Source organism: Calonectris borealis, chromosome 5 (genome assembly GCF_964195595.1).
Source record: "Calonectris borealis chromosome 5, bCalBor7.hap1.2, whole genome shotgun sequence".
Lineage (NCBI taxonomy): Eukaryota > Metazoa > Chordata > Aves > Procellariiformes > Procellariidae > Calonectris > Calonectris borealis.
The window spans coordinates 43006435-43030490 of NC_134316.1; the positions used below are offsets into that span (position 1 = coordinate 43006435).

Genomic DNA, 24056 nt, shown 5'->3' on the forward strand with positions numbered 1-24056 from the left:
AAAAAATTCTTCAAACAAAAAGAAGTAAGGATGCAACATTCCCCATTCTCTTGTTTGGTGCAACTGAGAAATAGCCATGACTATCTTTACATACCTCGAGTAAGCCGTGTTTTTACTTTGCATTTTGTCATTATAAATGCAAGGGCAGCAACAATAACAAAAACAAAAAAAAAACACCAAAAAAAAGAACAAAAAAAAGCGCCAAGCTATCCAACCATGGCAGACTATATGTAAATAAGAAAATACTTTCTTCACTGGGGCAATGGTCCCAAAGACAAAGCTTTCATTTACAGGATCAGGGATTAAGCCAATGACTGCTCCTGCCTAAAAATAACAAGTCCACCCGCAAGAATAAATAAAGCTTGCAAAATCACATTTAAAACCAAGATGTCCCTGCTCATATTCAGTTTGCAGGAAGGGAGGCGATTCACTCATAATAGTTTTACATTACAAGATACACATCCCCATGAACAAATAAATTAGAGGGAAGGAGGGGAAGAGAAAAAAAAAAGGCTAAGACACCTCAAATCTACTCTTAGTTCTGACAGCCCCGTCTTCACAGACACTGGGAAGCACCAGTGCTCAGGAAAACCTGACATAACCCTTGCTTTATCTTACCATCACATTAAACCTGTTGTTTAATGGGTTCATTTAACGCCAGCTCATCAATAAAATACAAAACTGTATTGCTCTCCAAGGATGCTTACTTCTGTTTGGAAGGTCGGATATTAGCAGCTGTGGCCTTCAGACGGGCAATGTTAATCTTCTCTGAAAGCTCCTCCACGGTCTCAATGTCCACCTGCTCGTCATCCTCACTGTATTCACACGCATCCTGGAACAGTTTTTGTTTTGTTTTTTAAAATGAGTATCTACTTAGCAATAGAGCTCAGGCCAAAACAGTTTCACTTCAGTCTCAAAAGAGATTACATTAGAACATTAAAAACCATTAAAGAATCAACATCTCCAGCTACACTGGCCAATAAACAGTGCTAAGCAGGTGGTTATTTTAACTGTCACCTCGAGGAATTCCTCCCACTAGCAACTCTGCAAAATGAATTCTGGTAAGGGCAAAACCCATCTCTGTCACTTATGCTTTTACTGTGGGTGAGATAAAAAGTTTTCACAGGGCAGAGCTTTCCTGCCTCCATTTTCAAGTAAGATTAAACTGCCTTTACAACTTACTACTGTAGACTCTCACTAACTAACATTTTTTTGACACAAGTTGAGATAGTTATCACCTTGGTAACGGTCTCTCATACCTAAGATAGCAACAGTCAGAACATCATACAACCAGGCTTCTTTGGGTCATACAGTAAACTGCTTACATGATGAAGAATATGATTTTGGCTCTTTCCAAAATGCTGCCCAATAATTATTTTAAATATTTATGATACTCTGAAGAGTACTTTTTCTCCTGTACTTGCCTGACCAAGAAAACTTGCTACCATCTGTGAATAGAGAGATAGAGAACAACTGCAGTGCTGTAGCAACTACAAGAGTTAAATATCAATCTCGTGGCCATTTGTAGTACCAGGTGATTCCGCCCCGCCCCAAATAAAACAAGCCTTATTCAAGCAATTTTTTGTATTACAGTTTTTATTGACATTTTGTATATTATAATCTTTGGTCTGCTTAGAGAATGCAGAAATCTTTCTCCTCCTTAAGTAAGAAAATGTAATTATACTTCCATTCTGTACCCTTATTTCACCCAGTTCCCTGAACTAACCCAATCTTGTCCTCCTCCTATTCTTCTCTTCTGTCTTTCCTTCCTTCTCTTTGTCCTTCTTTTCTTTCTTTCTGAGGAGCTGCAATCTCCTTCTTCTCTGAACTGAATACTTACCTGAAATTGATGCAAACAGTTAATCACAAAAAACACTAAGTGCAGAACAGGGATTAAAAAAAAAAAAAAAAAGCAATGTGCAATACTGGATCAGTAAGTGGACTCTAATAAATGTTTTTCATGGTACTGATTATTTAATCAACTCATACTGCTGTTTTAAGAAACGCTAATTAGAAAGGAGAAAGTGTTGCACTTACTCAGCTGACCACAGATTAGGCTATATAGGGCACTATAACGCAAACAAACAAGAGCAACCTAAGTTACCACACAAGCATAACTAACAAGAGGTTAAGGATACACATTTCCAGTCATCGGTCATGAAATTTACACCTGCGAAATCTGCAGCTATGTTAGTTTAAAGGGACTCAATTTATAACCAGACAGTAAATCTTAGCTGATAATTTCCTTTTTGACAGAGAAGCAGGATCTCCGATAACCTCATGTTTGATACAGTATTTAGCTTCTTCATACTGACTAAACACAACCTTTTCTAAACCAAAAAAAAAGAAGAAAAACACAACCCCGAAACCCACAACTCGCAGCAGGGCTATCTAAAACTCAAAGAACAACATAAAAATTGCTGCTTTAGTTATTGACACTACAGAGTCACCACCATTGTGACTCATGCTGCCACATAAAATTATCAGTATTTTTTTGTGTAATACATCATCTCCCATGGCTGTGTGATAGAGGCTACAGAAAACTGAAAACAGAATCAGTATGAAAAATTAAGCAAGTTTGCTCTCCTTTACTAAAGGTTACAAAGGTTATATCCCCAGTGTAAAGTATAGCAATGTATATTTTGTAGCAATGTAGCCTAGTAAAGTACATAGTGAGTGTATGCGTGCACATAGATATATATATATATGAAAAAGGGCGCATATATATATATAAAAAGTGTATATAGTACATATATTTTAGTATCTATATACACACACACCCCCATATGCAATACTGCCTGTAGAATCTTCCAGTCTTTTAAGAATGAAACCATGCAGCATCCCCCCGTAAAACCACTGTCAAATATTCCCAAGTCTTCCATCACCTTCCATTCACGTCATGAGGGGTCCTACAAAGTGTTGGTAGTATAGATTCTGTGTAGAAAGAGGTATAAACTTCTAAACTACTCACTTGCAGAGAAGCTGACACCTCTTCCTGTACTATGAAGTATCGAGATATTACTGCTGAAACAAAGAAAAGCGATGCTCAGGTTATCAGCTATAGCTGCTAGATCTGAACAGAAAAGCATCCTTACTTCTACAAGCTGCTATGCACACTCCCATGTTATCTACTATGCACACTCCCATGTTACCTCCTATCCCTACGCTTGTAAAAAGTCACGTCTTTTGAAAAAGAAAGAGAAGAGCAAGGAGAGTGACCTTAGATGAGAAATTACTAGCCTTAGAGAACAATCTCACTCTTTCTTTCAAAGATTTTTTTAACACGTGCTGACTTTAAAGACACCATTCTTCTTTGCTCAGGAAAGCATCTCTGGCGAGTTCTGTATTTGGAAAGGAGATAAGTAAGTTATTCTACTACTACTGACTTCGGGCGGTTCTTGCAGTTTTCCTTCAGAGCAGCTATGAATCTGTATTATGCCATGACAGTTCTTCTTATGAGTACAAAGAGCAGCATGGAGGCAAAACAAATTCTCATCTGACTTTGAAAGTACGGTACTGGCACTGGCAGGAACTTAACGAACTACTGTTTCTCTCTATGCACGAAAGTCCACAAAATCCTTATTTGTTCCATCTTGTAAATATTCTCCCACAAAGCAAGACTCGTTAGCACTGTGACCAGGTAGAGCACAGAGAAAATGAACTGTTTTTACCAAGGAAGCAGTGCATTACTTTGAACTTGACAGGCTGGTCAGGAGCTACATGTCACCACTGCTCCCCAAGACAGCAGGACAATGGAAGTCAGGAGACATCACATCCCTGGGACCTTGGTGAGGTCCAACCAAATTGTGCTTGCACTCTAGATCCAGAACGCATATGCAGGGGCTACTGTGACCGAGTTAAGACTACATTGCTTTTCAGCATAGGTATTTCAACAATTTTCAAACACTGCCTGTAAACAGTACGCAGCTTTGTTTCATGTCTGTTGAGTGGCTCTATACAGAAACTTAAGAAATCTTTAAGTTCTACTAAATAAAATCTCATTTGAAGAATATCACTCATGCAAACAGCCAGCAATTTTTCAACAACTCCTCCTCACACTTGTTTTACTTGTTACAGACTTTGTCAAGATCCAGTTTCAATGAACAGGAGCCACTTTTTGGATGCATTTTTTTTATCAAGTCATTTTGTTCTTAGGACAACAGATGCATCCAAGTTGCCTTAAGTGAATTCTGTAGCTTCCCCATTGATAAGCAGAGACTGACCCATTTGCACAAGGTCCCAGAAAGGCAGGAAAATCAAAAACACAACTTAAGATTTCCAAATTCTCTAGAAGTCCTTAATTGCTATGCCAGGGTTCATAGAGTGAACTAGAGGATGTACTAGAGGACCAAGAGTGCTGAAATTCCAAGAATTCTCAGAGGAGAGGAGAAGAACATAAGCTTGAATCTGAAATGAAAGTCTACTAACTGGTAAGAGTGGTGGGAAGGGAAAGCAAAAGAAAAGAAGTTGGAAGATACCAAAATTACACCATCTCCCCAGCTGCAGACCAGAAGGTCTGTTAAGCTACAACAGGTGATGTAAACATGTAGCATAGCTGCTTCCACAGCCTTTTTTTAATCCTCCCCAGGGCCTGATGAGAGAAGGAAAAGCATCATAAAGCCAGAGGAAAAAAAAATGGCTGAACAAAAAATTATTCAAACAAAGATACTATTTAAATTACAGAACTACTGAATAGATAGATGCCATGATGCCGAAAATATTACATAACATTACGTAATTTCAACAGGTCACATTTTATGACAACATAGTTGTATTTCATTATATACAGGGCACTTCTCATTCTTGCCTGCTCTCCTGAGTCATCCATAAAGCCTCCTTGATGCTGGAACCTCCTGATATTTTCTCTAGCTTTTCCATTTTATACAGTATCATTGCTGTGACTCTACATGCAAGAGAAGCATACTGTTTTCCTTCAGTGGGCAGGACCACCCTGTCTAAACTACATTTGGACATCATTACACTGCAGGGAAGGGGGACATGCAGGGGAGTTCAAAAGATGCTACAATCCAGAGAGTGAGGGAAAAAAACGCAGGAAATTAGCTTACTGTAGAAAAACTATCATGGTAAAGCTTTTGAGTGCTGACAAGTTACACTGGGCTAACCAAAGGGTTGATAGTAATTATGCAGCTAGAGCTGTTTTCATGGTGGAACTTTCCACATGCTATCATACTAAAAAAATGGTATTCAAAACCTGAGACGTGGCATCTTTTTCATGAAAGACGGGGAAAAAAATAGAAGTAAAAACTCTCCACTGCCCACCAAGAACTTCACATCTTTAAGTTTACAAATCCTGAATGTGGATATATGTAAAACAAAAAACATTTACTTTTTTCATTCTTACATCTAACAACAAAGGTACAATGCTTCAGGATGGTAAATCTTTCCTCTCTACCTCTGACTTCCTAACAACAGGAAAAATATCACAATCGTGAAGATCATCAGAAGTAAGTCCACTGAACTTCTGCCATAAGAACAGCTATTCCTATGTAAGCACTGCCAACCCGTCTTAGGCTGAAGCCTATTCATAGCCCAGCATGACTCCTTGTTGGGGTGCAAAACTTAAAATGCTTGTGGAAGCCCTACCTTTCAGCATCAGTCTTTCCACAAGTCCTGTAGTTCCAAAACTTCGAAATGCCTTTGAGCTTGTGAGAGTAAAATACCTTAAGGAATGGAGATGCAAGAGAAGCAATCCCACACCACGGCAGAAGTTCCAAAGTTGCTACAGAAATGTCAGCATTTTTCGCTCTCTGCATTTCAACACCTGTTTGTAAGCACTCTCCTCTTACTTTTATCTGTCTGTTCCCGGCAGCCTACACCCCTATTGCTGGTTCCTGAAGAGCAAGTTGCCTGATGGCAGAGGGTCCTCAGTGACAGTGCTGAGAAAGGAGAGTAGATGACAAGAGATGTCATTAGACATTACCCAAGCAAATGCCTCATTTCTGGATCTGCCTTCTATGCTGCAATGTCTGCGGCTTTCACACATGGTCTGTACCAAAAGCTCAGAACACGAGAGAGATTGTTAGAACTTAAATCGTCCACCAAATATGTCACTTGCACTTTTTATTAAATTTACAATGTTATAATAATTCATACTAGTTCCTTATAATTTTAATGTTCAGCTCAGAAAAAGAACGATTGAAAAAACACGTTTTAACATTTAAAATAAAATAACTTGCCAGACACAGAAGCTGTGCTCAGACTAGTAAGTTAAATGGGAGCACGGGACTCTTATCTGTAGCATTAAAATACTAGAACAACCCCTGGCATGGTTTTGGCTTAAGCCAAGACGCACTCACGCGAACAATTCACAGACAGTCTGTGACTTTAACTGCTTGGTCTGGGCTTTCTCAACAGGAATTTTGCGTGCAATCATCATACCTTGGAGATGATGAGTTTAACATCATGTCCAAGACCATCACACTTGGAATTTGTTCAGACAACAGGTCCTGACATTGATTAGTTTGCTTACATAGATATTCTCAGAGCGTTTTATTCCTATCACCAAACCCAAGACGATCAACCCTCCTAAGCTCCTCTTGGTGCAATTCAGGGTAGGAAATGCAAAAGGGCAAAGATACCATCTCAGGAAGCTTCTCTCTTTTTCTTGCGTAGAGGAGGAGTCTACAAGAGTCTCTTAGTCAACTACACAAAGTTAGCACAAGGCAAGAAGGTCATCTGAAGAGCATCGGTATGCAAAATTAAGAACAATTAAGAAGTCATTACTGCAATGAGAACCAGTGTGGGGAAATGTAGTAAAAAAGAAACAGTACTAGCTACTACAGGGAAGCAGCAATCATCCTGACTCTCACTGGGGTTTTCTGGGGTTTTTAATGGCTATTTCCCGAGTAACTAAAACCAGTCCATATTCCAAACTAGAAGTGAAAGAGGTGTCATTAGTATTTCCACTAAACAAAAGTCTTAGTAGACATGTGTATACGCTTTGCTTCTATGTTTCCACTAGCTTAATGAAACAGATAAACACCCTCTAGCAGTCTGTTCATATGATCTGACTTCATCCAATCTGACAAACAATACCAGTGCAGCCTGCCTTGTAAGCACTACGCTGATAAAAGAGTACATCCCAGTGAAAAATAACAGACACTTACATATTTACATTTAAAACTGAATTCTCTATTAGATATTGACATGCCAACTTAACTTGCAGGCAGCCCAGACTAACAAACCAAAAACTCACCCAAATTCCAGACAGGCTTTTATAGTCCTCTGAGATCTCATTCCTCAGCTTTACTGCTCTAGAACCAAAACTAGCTTACTCATGTTTGTGTGAGCTTATGGTGAAGACATACCTTTATATGGCTTACCGAGCCCTCTCAGTCAAAACCTGCATAGTAAGTTTCTTCCAAAACAAACATTTCTTATAATCTCTGATAATTATTTTTTCGTTTCATCATCTTTTTGCAGGACAAAAGAAAATACATCTTGAAAACATCAACTCTGATAACAGGCTACTCTGTGACCTAGTCATTATATTACCTGTTGGCTTACCAACAGATTCCTAAGACTACCTCGTCTGGAAAGTTTATCAGGCATCAGGCACGAATTCACCGTGGTTCTCAAAACTTGATGATAACTCTGCTGAAGTTATTGAAGGATACAAGAGTTATCAAACTGTCACCGTCAGACTCAAGACAACACAGCAACAGCTCAGCTTTCAGCTTGAAAGAACTTCCAGAAATTGCATCTGCTTTCAGTCTCCTCACCTTCACGCAGCTGAGATGCTACCATCTTGCCTGAGAATAGCGAGCTGGAATATGAACTGATTATAGTCAATTTTTCTGGAAGTTAAATAGATTCTGTAAAAGCTGGAGTTGCTGAATTAATTTACTCTGGATACGGTTAGAAGAAAAAGAAGTCTAATTTGGTTTTCAACTGTGAGAGGACTACATTAACACAAAAAGGCTAAAAGAACTATGTACTTTCAAATTCCTGAAGACACTAACATAATCTCTCCTATTGTTAATTTGTTTGTTCTTAAATTCTTCTCCAGTTTAACCTTTCTCTTTCCACTTTTGTCTCATCCCAAGAAATGGCTACCTTATTTCTTATGTCCATACGACTGACTCACAAAACCACAACTTCATAAATTTTAAGTAACAACGCACTGTTTCTTAAGTCACATACTGATATATAAAAAGTACATCAGGGAAGTTACACATGGGTTTGTTTTCTTTTAATTTTGGGGTGAAATTTGATGGAAATTCTATGAGCATTAAAATCTAAACATATCTTAACTATACTAACCACAATGTTTTACCCTTTTTCTGTGGCTTCCGGAGCAATTTGTTTTCTATCAAATATGGAATGACAGCTTTCACACACTACTTAAATGTATTACTAAATTTCAAGAGGAATTTAAGGAGAGACTCAAACATTCTTTTCAGAAATAAATGTTAGCTAAGGGCTACAAAAATTAAGTAGAAGGAAACAGCTTAAAATAACAGAAATATAGATTAGCTACTATATTGTAGGATCATAAGTCATATTACAAGGAACCAAGTTGCTTGAGTACATACTGGAGGAAGACAACATGCAATGGTTCTATTACAGCTTGCTCAATGTAACTCCCGTTATCTGAAAAACGGACAATTTCTAAAAGGCCACTACGATGCTACCTACAAAAAAGCATGCAACTAAGAAAAAATAGAAGACATTTCCACTTGGAACCCCGATCTAGACTTTCTAAAGAAACTGAAGTCCAGAACACAAACATCATACTGTGTCTTTCAAATCCATGGGTTGTGACATGTTAGTTGGTCAATTTAAAAAAAAAAAAAAAAAAAAATCCCTTCATAAGTAGTTAAATGCTTACCACTTTTTCAACATCTACTTCCTCTTCACTTGGGAAGTCAGAAGCACCATCCAGCATCTCATCAGCAGAATCATCAGTTTTTTCATCCTCTTCATCCTCCTCATCATCTTCCTCTTCTTCCTCTTCTATATCATCAGCAGTTATATCAATAGTGGGCATGTAACCCTTTTTATGATGCCTGGCTTCCTGTGGCCTCTGTTCTGGTGTCAGGAAGTCACTTTTCTCAGATGTATCAGCTTTGTTATCCGACTCACTTTTATTTTCTAAAGCGGGTACAATGCTAGATATTTTGCTCCAAGAACTGTTGACATGTGTTACAATATCGTGACCTATTTTCATTTCTTCCTGAAAATCAAAAGCATCGTGTTCTTTGTTGTTACTGCCTTCCTGCCTAGCTATGTTTGCTTTTCCTTCCTTGGTATCGACTGTATGTTCTTCTCCTGAAGCATTATCCTGCTCTTTTGCAGAACTGATTTCAGACTTACTTCCTTTTTTGTCTCTTACGCTTTCTGCTTCTGCTTCTGTAGAGTCTTTGCACTCCTTCCTTTCCGCATCTGGCTGCACGGCATCCCCCTGGCATTCTTGTTTGTTCTGAGACAGTTCAGTCCCTCTCTGTTCCTTCTTGTTCTCCAGCTGCATATCTTGCTCTTGTTGACTCTGTGCCTGCCCAGAACTTGCCTTGTTGTCCTCCTTCATCTGTGTCTGTGCATCTCCTTCCTGCTCTTTTACTGGTTTCTCTTCCTGTTCAGCATGTATTTGCTCCCTCCCATCGTTCTTCAACTGTGCAGTCTCCTGATTCTCGAGACTCTGAGGATGTGCACTACTCGGAGGAGCAACTAGAGACTGATCTGATGACCCACAAACAGTTTCAGAGTTAGTTGAAAGAGCTTCCACTACAGTTTCAGAACTGACAGAAACCTCTTTCTCCTCAGAGGCCCCTTTTTCTTCCTCATCATTTGGCTTCTCACTGATGTATGAATGGTCAGATGATATGACATCTGCGGAAACATCATGCTGAGAAGAAGAGCTATCATCACAAGAACTCTCTAGCACCTTTGAGTCCTTCTCCACCATCTCTAAGGTAGTGGAATTTCTATCAGGTGTGATTGTGCCAGATGCTGACTCTTCAATATTATTTGACTGGTTAACCGACAACTCATTTTCTTCTTGTTTCCTATCTGAAACTGTGACCTCAGACTCTATAACTTCAATGTCATCTGAGCATGAAGCCTTTCCATTCTCCTTCTGCTGAGCAGCTCCCGAGTCCTCTTTCTTGCATATTTTCCTGTAATCCTTCTTCATCTGAAGAGATGCAAAATGGTGAAGAATGGAGTTCGGCACAGTCTTCTGTCCTGGGAGCTGAAGCAAAGCAAAACTACCCGACTGTAAAGGTATGAGATTAGCAGTGGTAGCTGGCAGACCACCCGAGCTGCAGGTTATTTTAGACTCGGAGGCTGTTTGATTTGTCACACTGCTAGCAGCAGGAGGAGAGATCCTCAGAGTCAGAGTGCCTGCCTGTGACACAAAACTTGTTACTGAAGGAAGAAGAGAAGATGCTTGAGTGGCTAGGTTAGATGTAGGGGACAACTTGGGTACTGCAGGTTGTACAGCTGAATTTGTGGCAGGAGGAGTGGAAGACACAGAGGAAGTGGGAGACACGGGTGACTCGGGAGGCTTAGAAGGTGCAGGCAACCGGATTCCTACAACGGATCCTGTGAGGAAAACAAAACATCAACTAATACTTCCCCAAAGCAATGTTTTTCTTTTCGTTTTAGTATTTGATGCTGTACTGGAAGTAGCCAGCATTCTCAAGGATCACAATGTAATCAGGTATTTGACCACAAGTTCTCAGTGAAAGAGCTGGTACTGCATAAAGACATATAAACTTGAATTTTTATATGGAACACCCCAATAAAATACATGAGGTGGCTACTCTAAAACTAACAGATTTAATGGTAAGTTCTAGCATTAAGCTTTTTAATCAAAAAATGCATTGCATTTAGTTAAAGTTCTCTGCATTTTACTTTCCCATTTATTGGAAAACAGGAAAATGCAGATTTTCTCAAAAAAAAAAAAAAGGAAAGACTATTTAGTTTTAAAATCCTTTTTTTTCCCTCTCAGAGAAAGACTTCCACAGAGAAAAACTATGACAAGATTACACGATTATACCACAATCTTTTTCACCTTAATGAACTCTTCTGCAGTGTTTCAGAACTCCGTAAAACAAGGAAGAAAAATACCACCACTGGCAGCTAGTTTCTCTTGTACCTCAAAAGCCCCAAACCAGAACGGGATTCAATGAACTTTTTGACTGATTCTTTACTACACCTCATGCTCAAACCTCAACTAAGGCACAGGATTATTTTCTCTCCTCCCCACAGTTTTGTCATCTACTGGGCTTGCTCTCGCCTCTCCCTTTTCAACACCGCTCTGCCTCCCTCTCCTGAAGATGCTTCTTTATAAAGGAAAAGCAGAAGAAAAATCCTACTGGAAAGTAAAAATGCATTTAAAGTGTACTTTGTTTATAAATATGTTTTATTCACAAATATGTACAACAGTATGCTCAACACGCATCCTACCTATTTTCTGACAGACACCTACAATTTCTAACTCTTCCAACCCTGTCTTCAACTATGCACTAGAGAAACAGCTGAAAATCAAACTTATTTTTCTTCTCACACTCCAAGGAGGAAAAAACCCAGCAATTTTGTACTGTAGTGTAACATTTGATCTGAATATCTGCTGTAAAAGCACTAACAAAACCTGCAAACCAAACAAAACCAGAGCAGCACATCCAATGAGACACAAGTAACAGCTCATTCTTTTTAAGAGAACCTCCAACAAAAATTATTTTTGAATCACGAGATCAACAGGATTTCTTTTTAAGTTCTGACAGTACAATGGACATGGCTCCATTGCCACACACGCACAGGCCCTTTTACTTGCTGCACAGAACTCCCCAATTTTGGTGACTTAGCTATTAACTGCACTTTCTATATTTTAGAGACATGGTATTTAAGTTGCACTACATCTGAATAATTACACTATGTTCTTCAACTACTCACGCAGAACCAAATTAGACTCTGTTCAATTACTTCCAGCGGTGGAAAGGAGCATCACAGAGACATTTATTACATTGTTAATTTCTGGGTAACACACTGGTCAGTCAAGAAAGAAACACTGGACTTTGTACCTGGGTTGCGGAACATCACTGGCTGCACACTGGGCTGGGCACCTGCAGCTCGAAACTGATGCAGAGGGACAAGCTGAATTATCTGCCCATTAGGATGTCTGAACAGGTTGACGCCACCAGGGCTCCTGAGAGGCTGAAGGACCATCCTCTGCCTCTGAGCAAGCTGCGTGTTGTTTAGCGGTCGCAAAGCAGGAGACGTCTGATGCACTGGAATCAGCAACAATCGAGGTCCTACGCGTTTCTCTGTTCCAGGAGACATCTTCTGGGGACTCTTACTTATAGCTTGTGGAGTAGCATCTTCTGAAACATTTTTGAAGTTATATAAAAATCAGCTTAAGAGAACAGCCTACAAATCAGGCATTATCCTTAATGAAAATAAGCACAAATATTCTGGAAACAACTGGATCTCTTTAAATTTGTTTGAAAACATTTTTTTTTTTCCTCTTTTTAATCACAGAACGCACATAGAACCAACCAGGCCAGAACAGTCCTTTTCATGCAGTTCCATTGACATTTCTCAACCATGACTCAGAAGACTTCCATGTTAACGACGGGAGAGTAATTCCACACCTACTTCTTGGACTCTATGCCAACCGTGAAATTCTAGCAGTCATAGCGATAATTGTGCTATACATTTCTATGGGCCAAGAAATGATGTGAGACTTCCAGCTCATTTCATAGCAGTCACTGGCCAGATAGCTACATTTTTTTCCTCCTCTACCAGCTCAGGCTGGCATAAAACAAGCAACTTAAGAGATTACATTTCTTATCCTATTTTGGAAAGAAGGGTGAGGCAAGTAAATCTATATTTAAATTGGGTTCTGCAGTTGCAGACTGTATTCCAGCTACGAAGGAGGCAGAGTAAAAAAAAAAAAAAGGAAGCGTTTGCAGTAACAGCCCAAAGCACCTAAGCCTTACCTCTTTTTGGATTCAGTGAAGGACTTGAATTAACTCCTGATAGTATAATCGGAACAGAGCCAGCAGAGGAAGTTGGTGTGGTCACCACAGATGTAGCTGTTGCAGTTGTTGTTAGTACAACTGTAGAAGTGGATGTTGTGACAACAGGACAAGTAACAGTTGGTGGTGTCACTACAGTTTTAGGGAACGACGTGGTTGCTACTGGTGCAATAATCCCCGTTGCTTTTGTTATGTTCACAGTGGCAGTAGGAGTGGTGGATGAGGGAGTAGTACAGGCGTTGATTCCGGGTGTTGCAGGAGCAGCTGTGACTGTAATTGCAGGAGGAGAGCAGGCAGGTTCATTAGCTCTTGTTTGGCTAGAAGTGGTCACGGTAGGTGCTGCCACACTGGTACTTTCCACAGTAACTGGAGAAGTGGTGGTGGCTGTAGTGACCCCGGGAGAGACTGTGCTTTGAGCCGGAGGTGGCTTTGAGGGAACCGTGGGAGCGACAACCATTATCGGCGTAGGCTTGACACTGAACTTCTGTGGCCCTGACAGAGGCTGGCGTGTGCTCGCTCCAGGAATCTTCTGCTGTAGGGCTCCGGCTTTGTTCATCACAAACTGTGTGAACACACCACCAGGTGAGGGTCGGGCAGCTGCAAATAAAAACTTGCAGGTCAAAATTTTAATAGATTTCCTCTTTGCCTTTCATGAGGTGCTACAATTGTAATTTCAGCATGAATTTGAGCCTCCATTTTCTTTGTACCTTGTAATTAAATTGAAACCTTTATGGCAGTCCTGAACATGCCTTACATATCAGGGATATGTCTGCTTTATTCCACTTCTATAGTTTTTTGTTGCATTTCTTCCTGGCCACACAAAAGAATCAGGTCTTGAGGGGTTGTTCTTTATCGTGAAACTATGAACAGACAATTCTAATTACAGTACAGGAAAACAAACACCTAAGTGAAATAAATGGGCTTAAACTATTTTCTAAACCTCAAATTCTTCCTGTAGCAGCTTGTGTGATCCTCCTCTTTTCACTGCTTCTTGGTTTTCCTCCCCCTTCTACTGTATCCACATCCTACACAGCCATGGGGGAAGGGGCGGGAGAGCGATAGTTTGCCATGTCCCCTTCTCATTGTAGTGACATTCGTGCAGCCGAGGACTGGATGGGACAAATTTAACCAATGGGAAATAATCACTATTGGCAAGATCCTTTCCCTCATCCCTTGCTCTCCAAGGGATCACAATACTGCATCTACGTCACTACAGATGCCTACAGGTGAGCACAACAGCACTGAGATTATGGAGCAAGCCCAACTTAAATATTGTAGTTAGTTAGGCATAAGCATTTTTAACCCAGAATATGCCAGAACACTTAAATCATATATGCAACAATCACTTCACCCATCAATGAAATGCAGCCAGCTCTTTAATATTGCATAAACACATAAAACAAGAAATTTTATTACAGGACAAGAAAAACAACACACCCATTTACATGGCAATGAAAAGTTAGGCAGGAAGAAACAAAACAATCAATCAGAAATTAAAGTTTTGCCAGGACACAGGTAACATCCTTTTCTCTTGCAAAGCTTCTTCAGATCTTTAATTAACGTGTGGGAATATGTGGATGGGCACTAGATATTTTAATTTTTTTTTTTTTTTTTTTTTAACTCATGCAAAATGTAATAATTAAAGGCAACTTCCTCCCTTGCCGTGCTGGGGTAACCATTTCAGTACCAACTCAGACACAAGTACCACATGCTTCTTCCGATACTCTTTTTTTTTTTTAACTCAAAGTGCTAAGTCCAACCCTGTTTAGCTTGTGAAATCCACTGAGATTACAGGCCGGTGTGGTTATTGGCTGCACACCTGTTGTTTCGCTAATCCAGATTTGGACCATCTTGTCTTTCACTGCTGCTTCACGCATCTTTGGCGGTCACAAGAATTCCAACTGTAAGTGCAACATCATCAGAAAAACTAACAGCAGAGAACCACAGATTAGAGTGATCCTTTACTCATTTTAAGTTAAATCGATGTTTGATGAAAAGCAATTAGAAATCATAGTAAGGAAACTCTCAAAACAAAAATCCAAGCTTAACATTCAGCGTGTCTCCATCCACTCTTCCTTGTCTCTTGAAAATATGCTCTAGTAGCATTAATAAAATAACTAATAGTCAACATCTGTAATCTTATTCTGAAGTCAAAATAAAACCTTCTGCTTTAAAGAGGTTATTTATTGAAGAGGCAGTTTAGGTAGGCAATGCAGCCAAAGGCAGCATGCACCGTTGCACAGAAATCAACAGCAATGCTGTACACTCACTTTTTACTTCAGCTTCACGCAATTTAAAACACAGTAATAAGTTCCAACCTACCTATCTGTCTCTGTGCTGGGACATGGGTTTTCAGAGTCGTCACAGTGGGGGTTGAAGTAGTGCTGGTGGAAGATGTAGTTTTGGGAGTTGATGTTGTGGGCACCTGGACTGATGGTGTCCCAGAAGCAGTTGCTTTAGCATTGGATGCTACCTTGGAGATCACAGTACTGAGGGTTGAGATATCAAGTACTGTGGGTCGCAGCCTGCCTGTGATATAAGCTGCTAGCCGATTGGCGGGATGTAATGCCCCCATCTGTCCCAAAAGCAGTTTGGCCTGAGGATACCTTTTATCATTAACCTGAAAAAAGTGGAAAAGGGAAATTTTGTGAAAAGAATGCTAATTCACCACCTCTGGAGAGGCGTTTCATTCCATGGGACTTCCAAGTGTCCTTTTCAAAAAACCATTGCAATTCAGAATGGGAATTCCTAACTTCCTCACTGCCCTGGAGAACTTCAAACAACTCTGTTGTATCTTTGTAACACAGATTTTAGATGCTACTCAGACTCTCACATAGAACCTCAGAGTCCAAAGGAGCATGTAAAATCACTGAAATTAGACACAGTGAAGCTAGCACTTATTTCTCCTGTTCCTTACTTATGCTACAGTCTTGAATAAAAATGGATTCCCAAATTCCAAGGACAATTTTGGATAAAATTCTCAAACCTAATTAACACTTAGTATCACAAAAGAAAGAATACTTATGTCATATACATTGGGACAAAACCTTAAAAAGCTTGTAAAAGCTTTATCAGCCTTTTTCTTATCCGTACTGTCATTTGATACTGTAATTAAGGTCTGCTGAGTTGACTAACTTCAAATTCAGAGTTGTAGTGGTAACTGACTGCATGGAAGAGAAGAAACAAAACATCTTTCCGAATGTCAGGCTTTATGCCTACTGGTCAATGGGAAGTTTTGGTAGTGTTGCATGTTACTTTCAGGTTGTTTGATAATACCTTCTAAAAGTCAAATATATTTAACACACTACTAAATAAGGTCTTGACTCTTTTTATTGATCAACTTTTATTAAAAACAAGAAATCTCCCCCTACATTTTTTCTCTCCGCTAGCTTCTCTTTGTGAGGGTGCCATATCTGCAAAGTGTCATGAAAGTAAATTTCACTCTTATTTTCTAATTCATATGCCTTCTCTGAAAGTCATGTTACTATAACCACAAATACCTTTGATCGAAAAAGATCTTCCTCCTAGCCCTACAGTTCCTACCGGCAATTCATAATACCAAGTTGGCAGCATGAATCTGCAGAGAAAGGGCTCACTTTGAACTTAGGATTATGAAGTCTTCTGATGAACAACATATATTCTGCAAAGAGGACGCAGGCTATTAGTGAAGATTAACAGTAAGCTGCAGCAAAAAGCAATTGAGTGCTTACAGTTTCATTTTAAACTTTTGTCCCAGTGTACACTTCCTCAGAAAATATTCTTTTTGTGGCCTCTAACAGCCATTCATTTAGAAGCATTATCTGTCAAATGCACCTGCAGGGAGTTTTCCAAAGCACCAAAAAGATCTTGAGAGAGATTCTGTACTTGGGCCACCAAGACCCAAATGGCCAAAAGGACAAGCTAAACCATCAGGTTTCAGACTTCCAATCAGATTTCCTGTTATTGAGTCAATCTTGAAAGGGACAAGCTTATGGAGAGGCAGGAATGCCACCAGATACTAAGAATCCTTGTCTGGACAGACAAAAGACTAGGTAGACAAATTAAAGAGTGTTCTCCCCTTCAGGGAGTTCTGGGATACTGGATGAAACTGCATCTAATCTCCACAGTAAAGGCAGAGGGACCCACCTGAATCAAGCCTGAGGGGCTCATATTAGCTTTGCGTTTGTAGACGACCAGCTTTCCCGCAGGAGAAACCCCTGCATAAAAAGGCAAGCCTTTGCCCCCATGCAACTTCTCCCGCAGTTTGTCCAATGTGTCTGCCCGCAAGAACTTTAGATTTTCTGGGTTTTTGCGTGATGGCACTCTGCTATCAGGAGTCTCCAAGACAGGTATCTCAGACTTCTCGTCCTTGTCCTGGTAGGACGGCACTGAAATTTTCACTCTGGAGGAGTAGACAGGAGGGTGGTTCTCATCCTGGGCCTTGTGTTCCGAAGCCAATTCAATAATGAAGCTACCCACTTTGAGGCACTGTGACGCGTTACTGTTGATATGCTGTGATAAGATGGTCAAGATCTTATTGTGATCTTCCTCCCAGTTGCAGTCAGAGATAATCTCGATAAGTTTGGTTGGTCCACCTGGAGTGGTGTGATGAACATAGGAGGTGGACGAAGAGTCCCCCTCACTACGGGAAGACCACCAGCTTTTCTCTGAGAAAGAATTGAAATAGGTTTCTGCAATACTATGGCATTTTAATCACCTGGATATTCAAACAGTTTTATTCTGCCCACACCTCCACCCTTGTCTCAGCTGCAGGGCAACAACAAGTAAAAGAACTGATCAAAGCATCACTTCCCCTTGCAGAGCTTCACAAGCAAGCAAAAACTCACTGCAAAGCTAATGTAACTATTTCTCACAGTTCATTCCCTGCGGCCATACCATCTCAGGCTGTATCCCATTGCATCACAAGCTAAACAAAGTTGGGTTGTTTCAGTACATGGATGAAAGATCTCCAAGCAACACCAACATGCAGTAGAAAGCATCGCTGGTTATTCAAGAGATGGCACTTTTCTCTTGGAGTCAGAAAAGGACCAGTGTCCTATAATGGCATGAGGGGCAAACATGCCGCCAGCAGAACTGTCTTTTGCAGAAGATGTGTAACAGAAGCATGACCTTTTGTTGTCATTAGAGATCCAACGTCTGTTTTTTGCAAAACTGTAAGGATGTTGAGCCCTGTGTCCTGGCCATTTTAATTTCACCTACCAATTCACCAGCATTTTCAACTAGTTGTATTATTTTTCCATTCCCATCCTTAAATGTAGAGTGCGCTGTTGTATACATTAAACTGTGAAAAAATTCAGCTCAAAAAGGCAGCTATATTTCATTAGTGGATGACACAATGCCTCGAGTATATGTCTTATTTTAAAGTTCGTAATATGATTTGGGCCACTTCAGACTGAAGGAGAACACAGATGTCTAGCCTACTTCTTTATGAACTAGAAACTGAAATCCAGTATATATAATGCAGCAAAACTTCAATTCAACCTTTCAACTTGAACTAAAAGAATTCAACATCAAATAATTCCAAATAAAGTATAGGCGCTTCCTTGTCCCATACGGTTCTAAGTAGAGAACACGAGGATTCCATTCTCACACTTGGATATTTATTAATTCTTCAGTAACTACAAAGTAATAGTAAGGAAAAAAAGAGGAAAAAACAACTCCGGAAAAACCATGAACAGTGATCTCCATTCCTTCCCAAGTATCTAATTATCACTCTTGAAGACAAGTCTGCTGTGCAGTATAATCTTTTATTGCTAAACAAGCTACTGTAATACTGGTCATTTTAACCTTAGAGCAACAGCAAAGACTGGATATTCAGCCTGCTGTATCTCCCATGTGACACACACAACTGCTTAAGAAAACAGGAAACTGTAAGCATATCGTAAGATTTTTATTGACAATTGTAATAACTCCCCCAGCAAATGGACTTTTGTTTCATCAATAGCTGCAACTTTTTAAAAAAATTAAGCCAACACAAAAACCCCACAAAAATATGGAACTACCAAGAGGTCAAATTATACTCAAGGCTCAGCTCTTACCTCCTGATTTATCAGTGTCTCTGTCTATCTCACAGGTTGCTTTCTCAGGAGACTGAAGCTCTGGTTCATGCTCCTGCAGGAGGAAAGAAATGCAAGAAAAATATTCATCCTGTGTCTCTCTCTTCCACGCTAAAAATCACATCACAAAATAAACTAGGTTCATCATACTATCCCCCTGAATCATAAAACATATGCTAACTTTGACAATGTTACAGTTTTCATCTTAGAACATGTCTTTTAAACAATGAACATTTAAGCCTTACGTGATAATGCAGTTGGCAGCCAGGAATTTCTACAGACAAGACAATTTCTATCACAGTAACAAGGTAAGTCTACCAGCACTGCCAGATGATTTAGGGTCCAGGCTCCACAGCCCTATCACCATCAAACGTAAGGCAAGCCCTCAAGTTGCATAGGAGTTTCGGGGGAAAAAATTACTTTAACATTTTTAATATTTCTGCCTGTTCTATGATACATGCTAGTTACAGTGTGACTTCTTACCTTCATACTAGAACTCTGTGAATCACTTTTGTCTTTTTGTTGCTTTTTCTCCTCTCTCCTGCGTTCATATGCTCGGACCCTTGCACAAGTCATCATACTTTCAAAGTACAAGTAGACAGGATCCTTGTCCTCCTCGCGAATCTACCAAAAAAAAAAAAAAAAAAGAAAAAAGAGAAGAAAACTTCTCCATTCTAGATGCACATTAGATTCATGAAACAGTTTTGCTTTCTAACAACATGTCAACATTAATGCTTCGATAATAAATGTCAAAAGAAAAGCTGAATCTGCCCTCTTAGTATCACACAGCCCTGTCTACATCTTGCTTCCAAATTACATATTAGGGGGTGGCAGGAGATGGAACAGAGCACCAACACTACCCCCAAAACCCCAAACCCGTTCAGATACTCTTCTAAGTGGGGAAACAAGTCCTAAGTGTCATGCATTGTTTAACACTATCTGGTACACATTAAATAGCAACTCTGGTATGTCTGTTCGTCAGACGTAACTAGACTCAACTCTACTGCTGTTCTTCCTCCACTGCTGTTGTTGCTTTTGTTAGACACTAAGGTGAGGGAAGAGGCAAATGCAGATTCTTCTAAGGTTGGCAGTGAAACCTCAAACAAGAACAAAAAAAGACTCCAGAACTACACTGAGTACTGTGCCTGTATTCCAAGGTTTTTTTGCACGTAATTCATTAATTAGATAGGCTATGTTACGCAGCTAATAACTTACACAAACATTACAGAACCAGCAATCATTTTGCCAGAAATAACATGTATTATTGCATTTTTTAAATGAGGCTATTAGTGAAACATAATCACCTTTCACCATCTGCGTATTGCTACAGTAAATTCTCAACAGAAGACAACGGACATAGTTAAAGATTGATATACAGTCAATTCTCATCCTAGCTTATCAACATACCTATGGGCAGTCAGTCTTAGGCTTTCATCTCAAATTTCATCTAAAAATCGTCTAGCACAGAAGCTTTTGGCAGGGTTTGTTTTAATTTTCAATCCAAAGAAAAACAAATGCATCTCTTTTCCTTTCTTACCACTGGATTGGGTTTAGGAGTATACACTCTGCCTGGTTTCATTCCACTGGAAGATCTATGCTTACTGGAAAGCAAGACTTCTGGATTGGGCAGTACCGCAGATTTAACTGGTTCAATAACAGATGGTGTTGGGATGTAAATTGGCTCCGGATCTATTTCACCTTCTACTTTCACCCACAATGGACAATTCCTAATAGGTTGTTCTGGCTCTGAATCACAGATAGCTGAAAAAAGAGGAAAAACAAAAACAACTTACTTATAAATGAAACACCATCTAACACAGCAGTAACAGAAATTTTTGTTTGAGCCTGAGGTCTAGCCATGCAGCAATCACTAATTCATACTGCCAGAAAATACTACTGGTTGTTTTTCTTGTCTCAAATTCTAGCCAAAAGTGACTGGGATTTGGCCACAAGAAGGAGGAAAAGAAAATAAAAATGATTCTACACTAATCATTGTTTCTCACTTGTACTGTGATAGCAGATACAGAAAAACACTGAAGGATTAGTGATCTTCGTTGATGCTGTACACTTAAAAATTACAAAAGACCCCCAAAAACCCAGACTTTATAGCACAGCTCTATGAAATAATTAATTTATTCCAGTGGAACACCAAATAACACTATGTTCATTTTTAGTTATTGCTAAAAGTACTACTAGCAAGAAACTGAGAGTGTGAATTCATGGTCAGTTTCTACCAATTTGGTTTTCTGAGCATACCTTAGCCCAGATCTGAAATTCCTGTAAATCACTATATTTCCACTAAAGTTAGTGAACTATGCAGCTACATACAGCAATTGAAAATACAGCTCTAGATACTCACTTGGTAAGAGGGAAAGAAAACAGCACTATGACAGTGAATATTACCAACAGTGACAGCAGTAATTATCTCATATCCTTAGTCTTTAAAGATATTTGGAGAGTTGAGCAAGAGTTTAAATTATGAAAAAGAAACTCCAGCTAATTGATCACAATAAACAACTAAGTAGTGCCCAAAATGCTGATCAGGTAAGTAAGAATTAAAAACAAGGGAAAAAGTGTTATTTCCTGCTAGTCAGCTATGTGAAATCAGATGTTGCAGACATCTCTTGGATCCCAATTTCTGCATTTAGAAACGGCATCACTACTACGTCCTAATAAAAAAGCCCACCAAGACAGGTGGTTTCTGCAAAGCTGTAAGTAATCACTTTTACCCAGCAATACTCACTGTATTCCACCCTTTTTCTCTTCTTCTTATCCTTCTGCTTCAGCTCACCTTCCTCCCCATCACCCTCTTCTTCCACATCTTCATCCTCTTGCTGTTCTTCCTGCGTTCCATAGAACACAAGATTTCCACGCACAGCCTTTTTCATTATCTTCTTATGTTTCGATCCTCCCTTCACCAGCAACACTTTTCTCTTCAAGCAAGTACAGCCAAACATACAGTCTGGCCTGCGGCAGTGGGTAGGCTGACGTTTCTCCAGTGCTAGACTGGCACATATGCAACCCAGTCGACAGAAATCATTATTGCAAGGAGGTGCTCGTCGTCTTATTATTTTGTGGATAGGTTTGTTTTTGAGAGAAGCCTAAAAAAAAGTTTTAAAGTATACACTTCAAATTTTAGTAAGAGGAAATTTTACTAAGATTAAAATCAAGCATATGCAAAATTGCTATTCAAAGTTCATTTAGAATAACCCCTCAAACTACACGGTTTACGGATGAAAATTTGTCATCTACACTGAAAAAACCGAACAGAGGAGAGTTTGCATTTGAAGTCTTCTGAGAGACAAGTTAAGACAGCTAAACCATCTTGGTAATAAGTAGGACGTGAAGAAAGCAAAAGAGGTTATCATGTGACAACCAAGTTACATGACCAGGATTTTTTTGTGGTTAGTTCAACTGAAAAAAAAGTCACAAATAGTAAGGAAATGCAGTTACTGAATAGCAATTGTATTAACCAGAATTTTTAATTGTGAAAATCTGAGATAACTAAAATTATTAATGATTCATATCAACACGCTATTATCACAATTCGTTTTTTCACATACTGCTAAGTCAGCACTTCTCAAATTCCACTGCAAAGGCCACACCACAAAAGAACAGCATGCTTTGTCATGCTCCTTAGCAGCTTCAGTCTTATTTTCTGCATCTACATGCAACATCAGTATGTGCACAGATTTGGAAAAGCAACTGTACGGAAAGGAAGGAAACCATTACAGATCTACCTGAGCTGTAAGCAGGGTGGCCAGAGAGATGTCTGCTCGTTCTTCTGTAATATAGGTCCGTGGTTTGCCATCCCAGAGAGCACAGTCTTCCAAGTCCATTAACTTCACTTGAGATTTAGACAAACCTGGTGGACGAGCTGCTTGTTGCTGTTGTGGTGCTTGGCGCAAACTAATCTGTTTTGGAAGTACGTTTTCATCCAGAGCTGGCACCACGAAACTATCTGCTTGGTTAGTCAAACTGCTATTGGAGAGAGACTTAGCAGCCTTCTCCCCTGATGCTGAAGAGTTCTGTTTCTGCTTTGCAGAAAAAGGTGAAGGCAGTATAGGCTTGTAACTTGATTTTACTCTACTGTTTGCAGATGTCTGTCTGTTTTGAGTCTTTGTCTTCCTAGAGGTAGATGACAGAGGAACAGGCTTGAACGTGTAAGATGTTGAAGGAATTATGGTGGACTGCTTCTTTAAGACACTGTCGAGCGTTCGCACATAGCTAGTGCTCTTAGTGGGAAGCTGATACACCACAGGAGAAGTGGGAGTGCTAGAAGAGAATCCCATACTCGTTTCCATCAACTTCCCTTCATTTTCCAGGTACTCATCCAGCTTGTCACTACAGAACGCTGAGCGATTCTTCAAGGAACCTTCTGAACTGCCACCTAAACAAATAAAGAGCACTCTAACCAGCTCTTGGGAAAACATACTGACAAACCTTATAATAATTAAACAACACAGAAAAGGTAAATACCTCTCTAAAAATATATATACAACTCTTTTAGAAGAGTACAACACAGGCACACCAAATATAATCCACTCTAAAACACAACCAGCTGTCTGAACAACTGTTTTTGTGGAGATTGTACATGTGTATTCGTTCACAAAAACAGTAAGCCTTCAATAGGCAGTGCTTCCATGCAACTTACTTTCTTTGTCCTGAAGATCTAGCCTACCTGGTACACCACAATACATCTGGAATACCCCAACACAACATTGTATGAAAGTGCAGAAGGTACAATATAAATATTTAATCTAAATATAAAGTAAGAATTGGCAAATTGCCAAATAGCCATTTCTCCCTGAGGCAGGGCAAAGTAATCAAATATGTAAGGAATATCTACTCTAACTGGAGTTAAACATACACCAATATAAATTAAAATTACTCTAGTTCATTAGGGTCCCTGGGGCAACAGAATTCTGAAATTACCATACTTCCAAGTAATCTCAAAACTGACAAACAAAACCAAAACTATTACAGCTTTGATCTTCAC

General features: G+C 39.6%; 1 protein-coding gene across 26 annotated transcripts in view; it reads right to left on the minus strand.

The window, feature by feature from the left end:
* The window catches only part of MGA (MAX dimerization protein MGA), a 66049-nt gene that overhangs the window by 13851 nt on the left and 28142 nt on the right, over positions 1–24056 (minus strand). For 6 of the 26 annotated variants that reach the window (XM_075152097.1, XM_075152100.1, XM_075152103.1 and 3 more), the window contains 12 exons: positions 22798–23447; positions 21801–22158; positions 20595–20818; positions 19541–19681; positions 19040–19112; positions 17127–17647; positions 15324–15621; positions 12963–13598; positions 12045–12344; positions 8852–10563; positions 1727–1840; positions 708–832 (listed from right to left, as the gene is read on the minus strand). In XM_075152097.1, coding sequence (XP_075008198.1) covers positions 708–832; positions 1727–1840; positions 8852–10563; positions 12045–12344; positions 12963–13598; positions 15324–15621; positions 17127–17647; positions 19040–19112; positions 19541–19681; positions 20595–20818; positions 21801–22158; positions 22798–23447 — 5152 coding nt within the window. The other 20 variants (XR_012673940.1, XM_075152108.1, XM_075152106.1 and 17 more) reach the window with 16 other exon arrangements.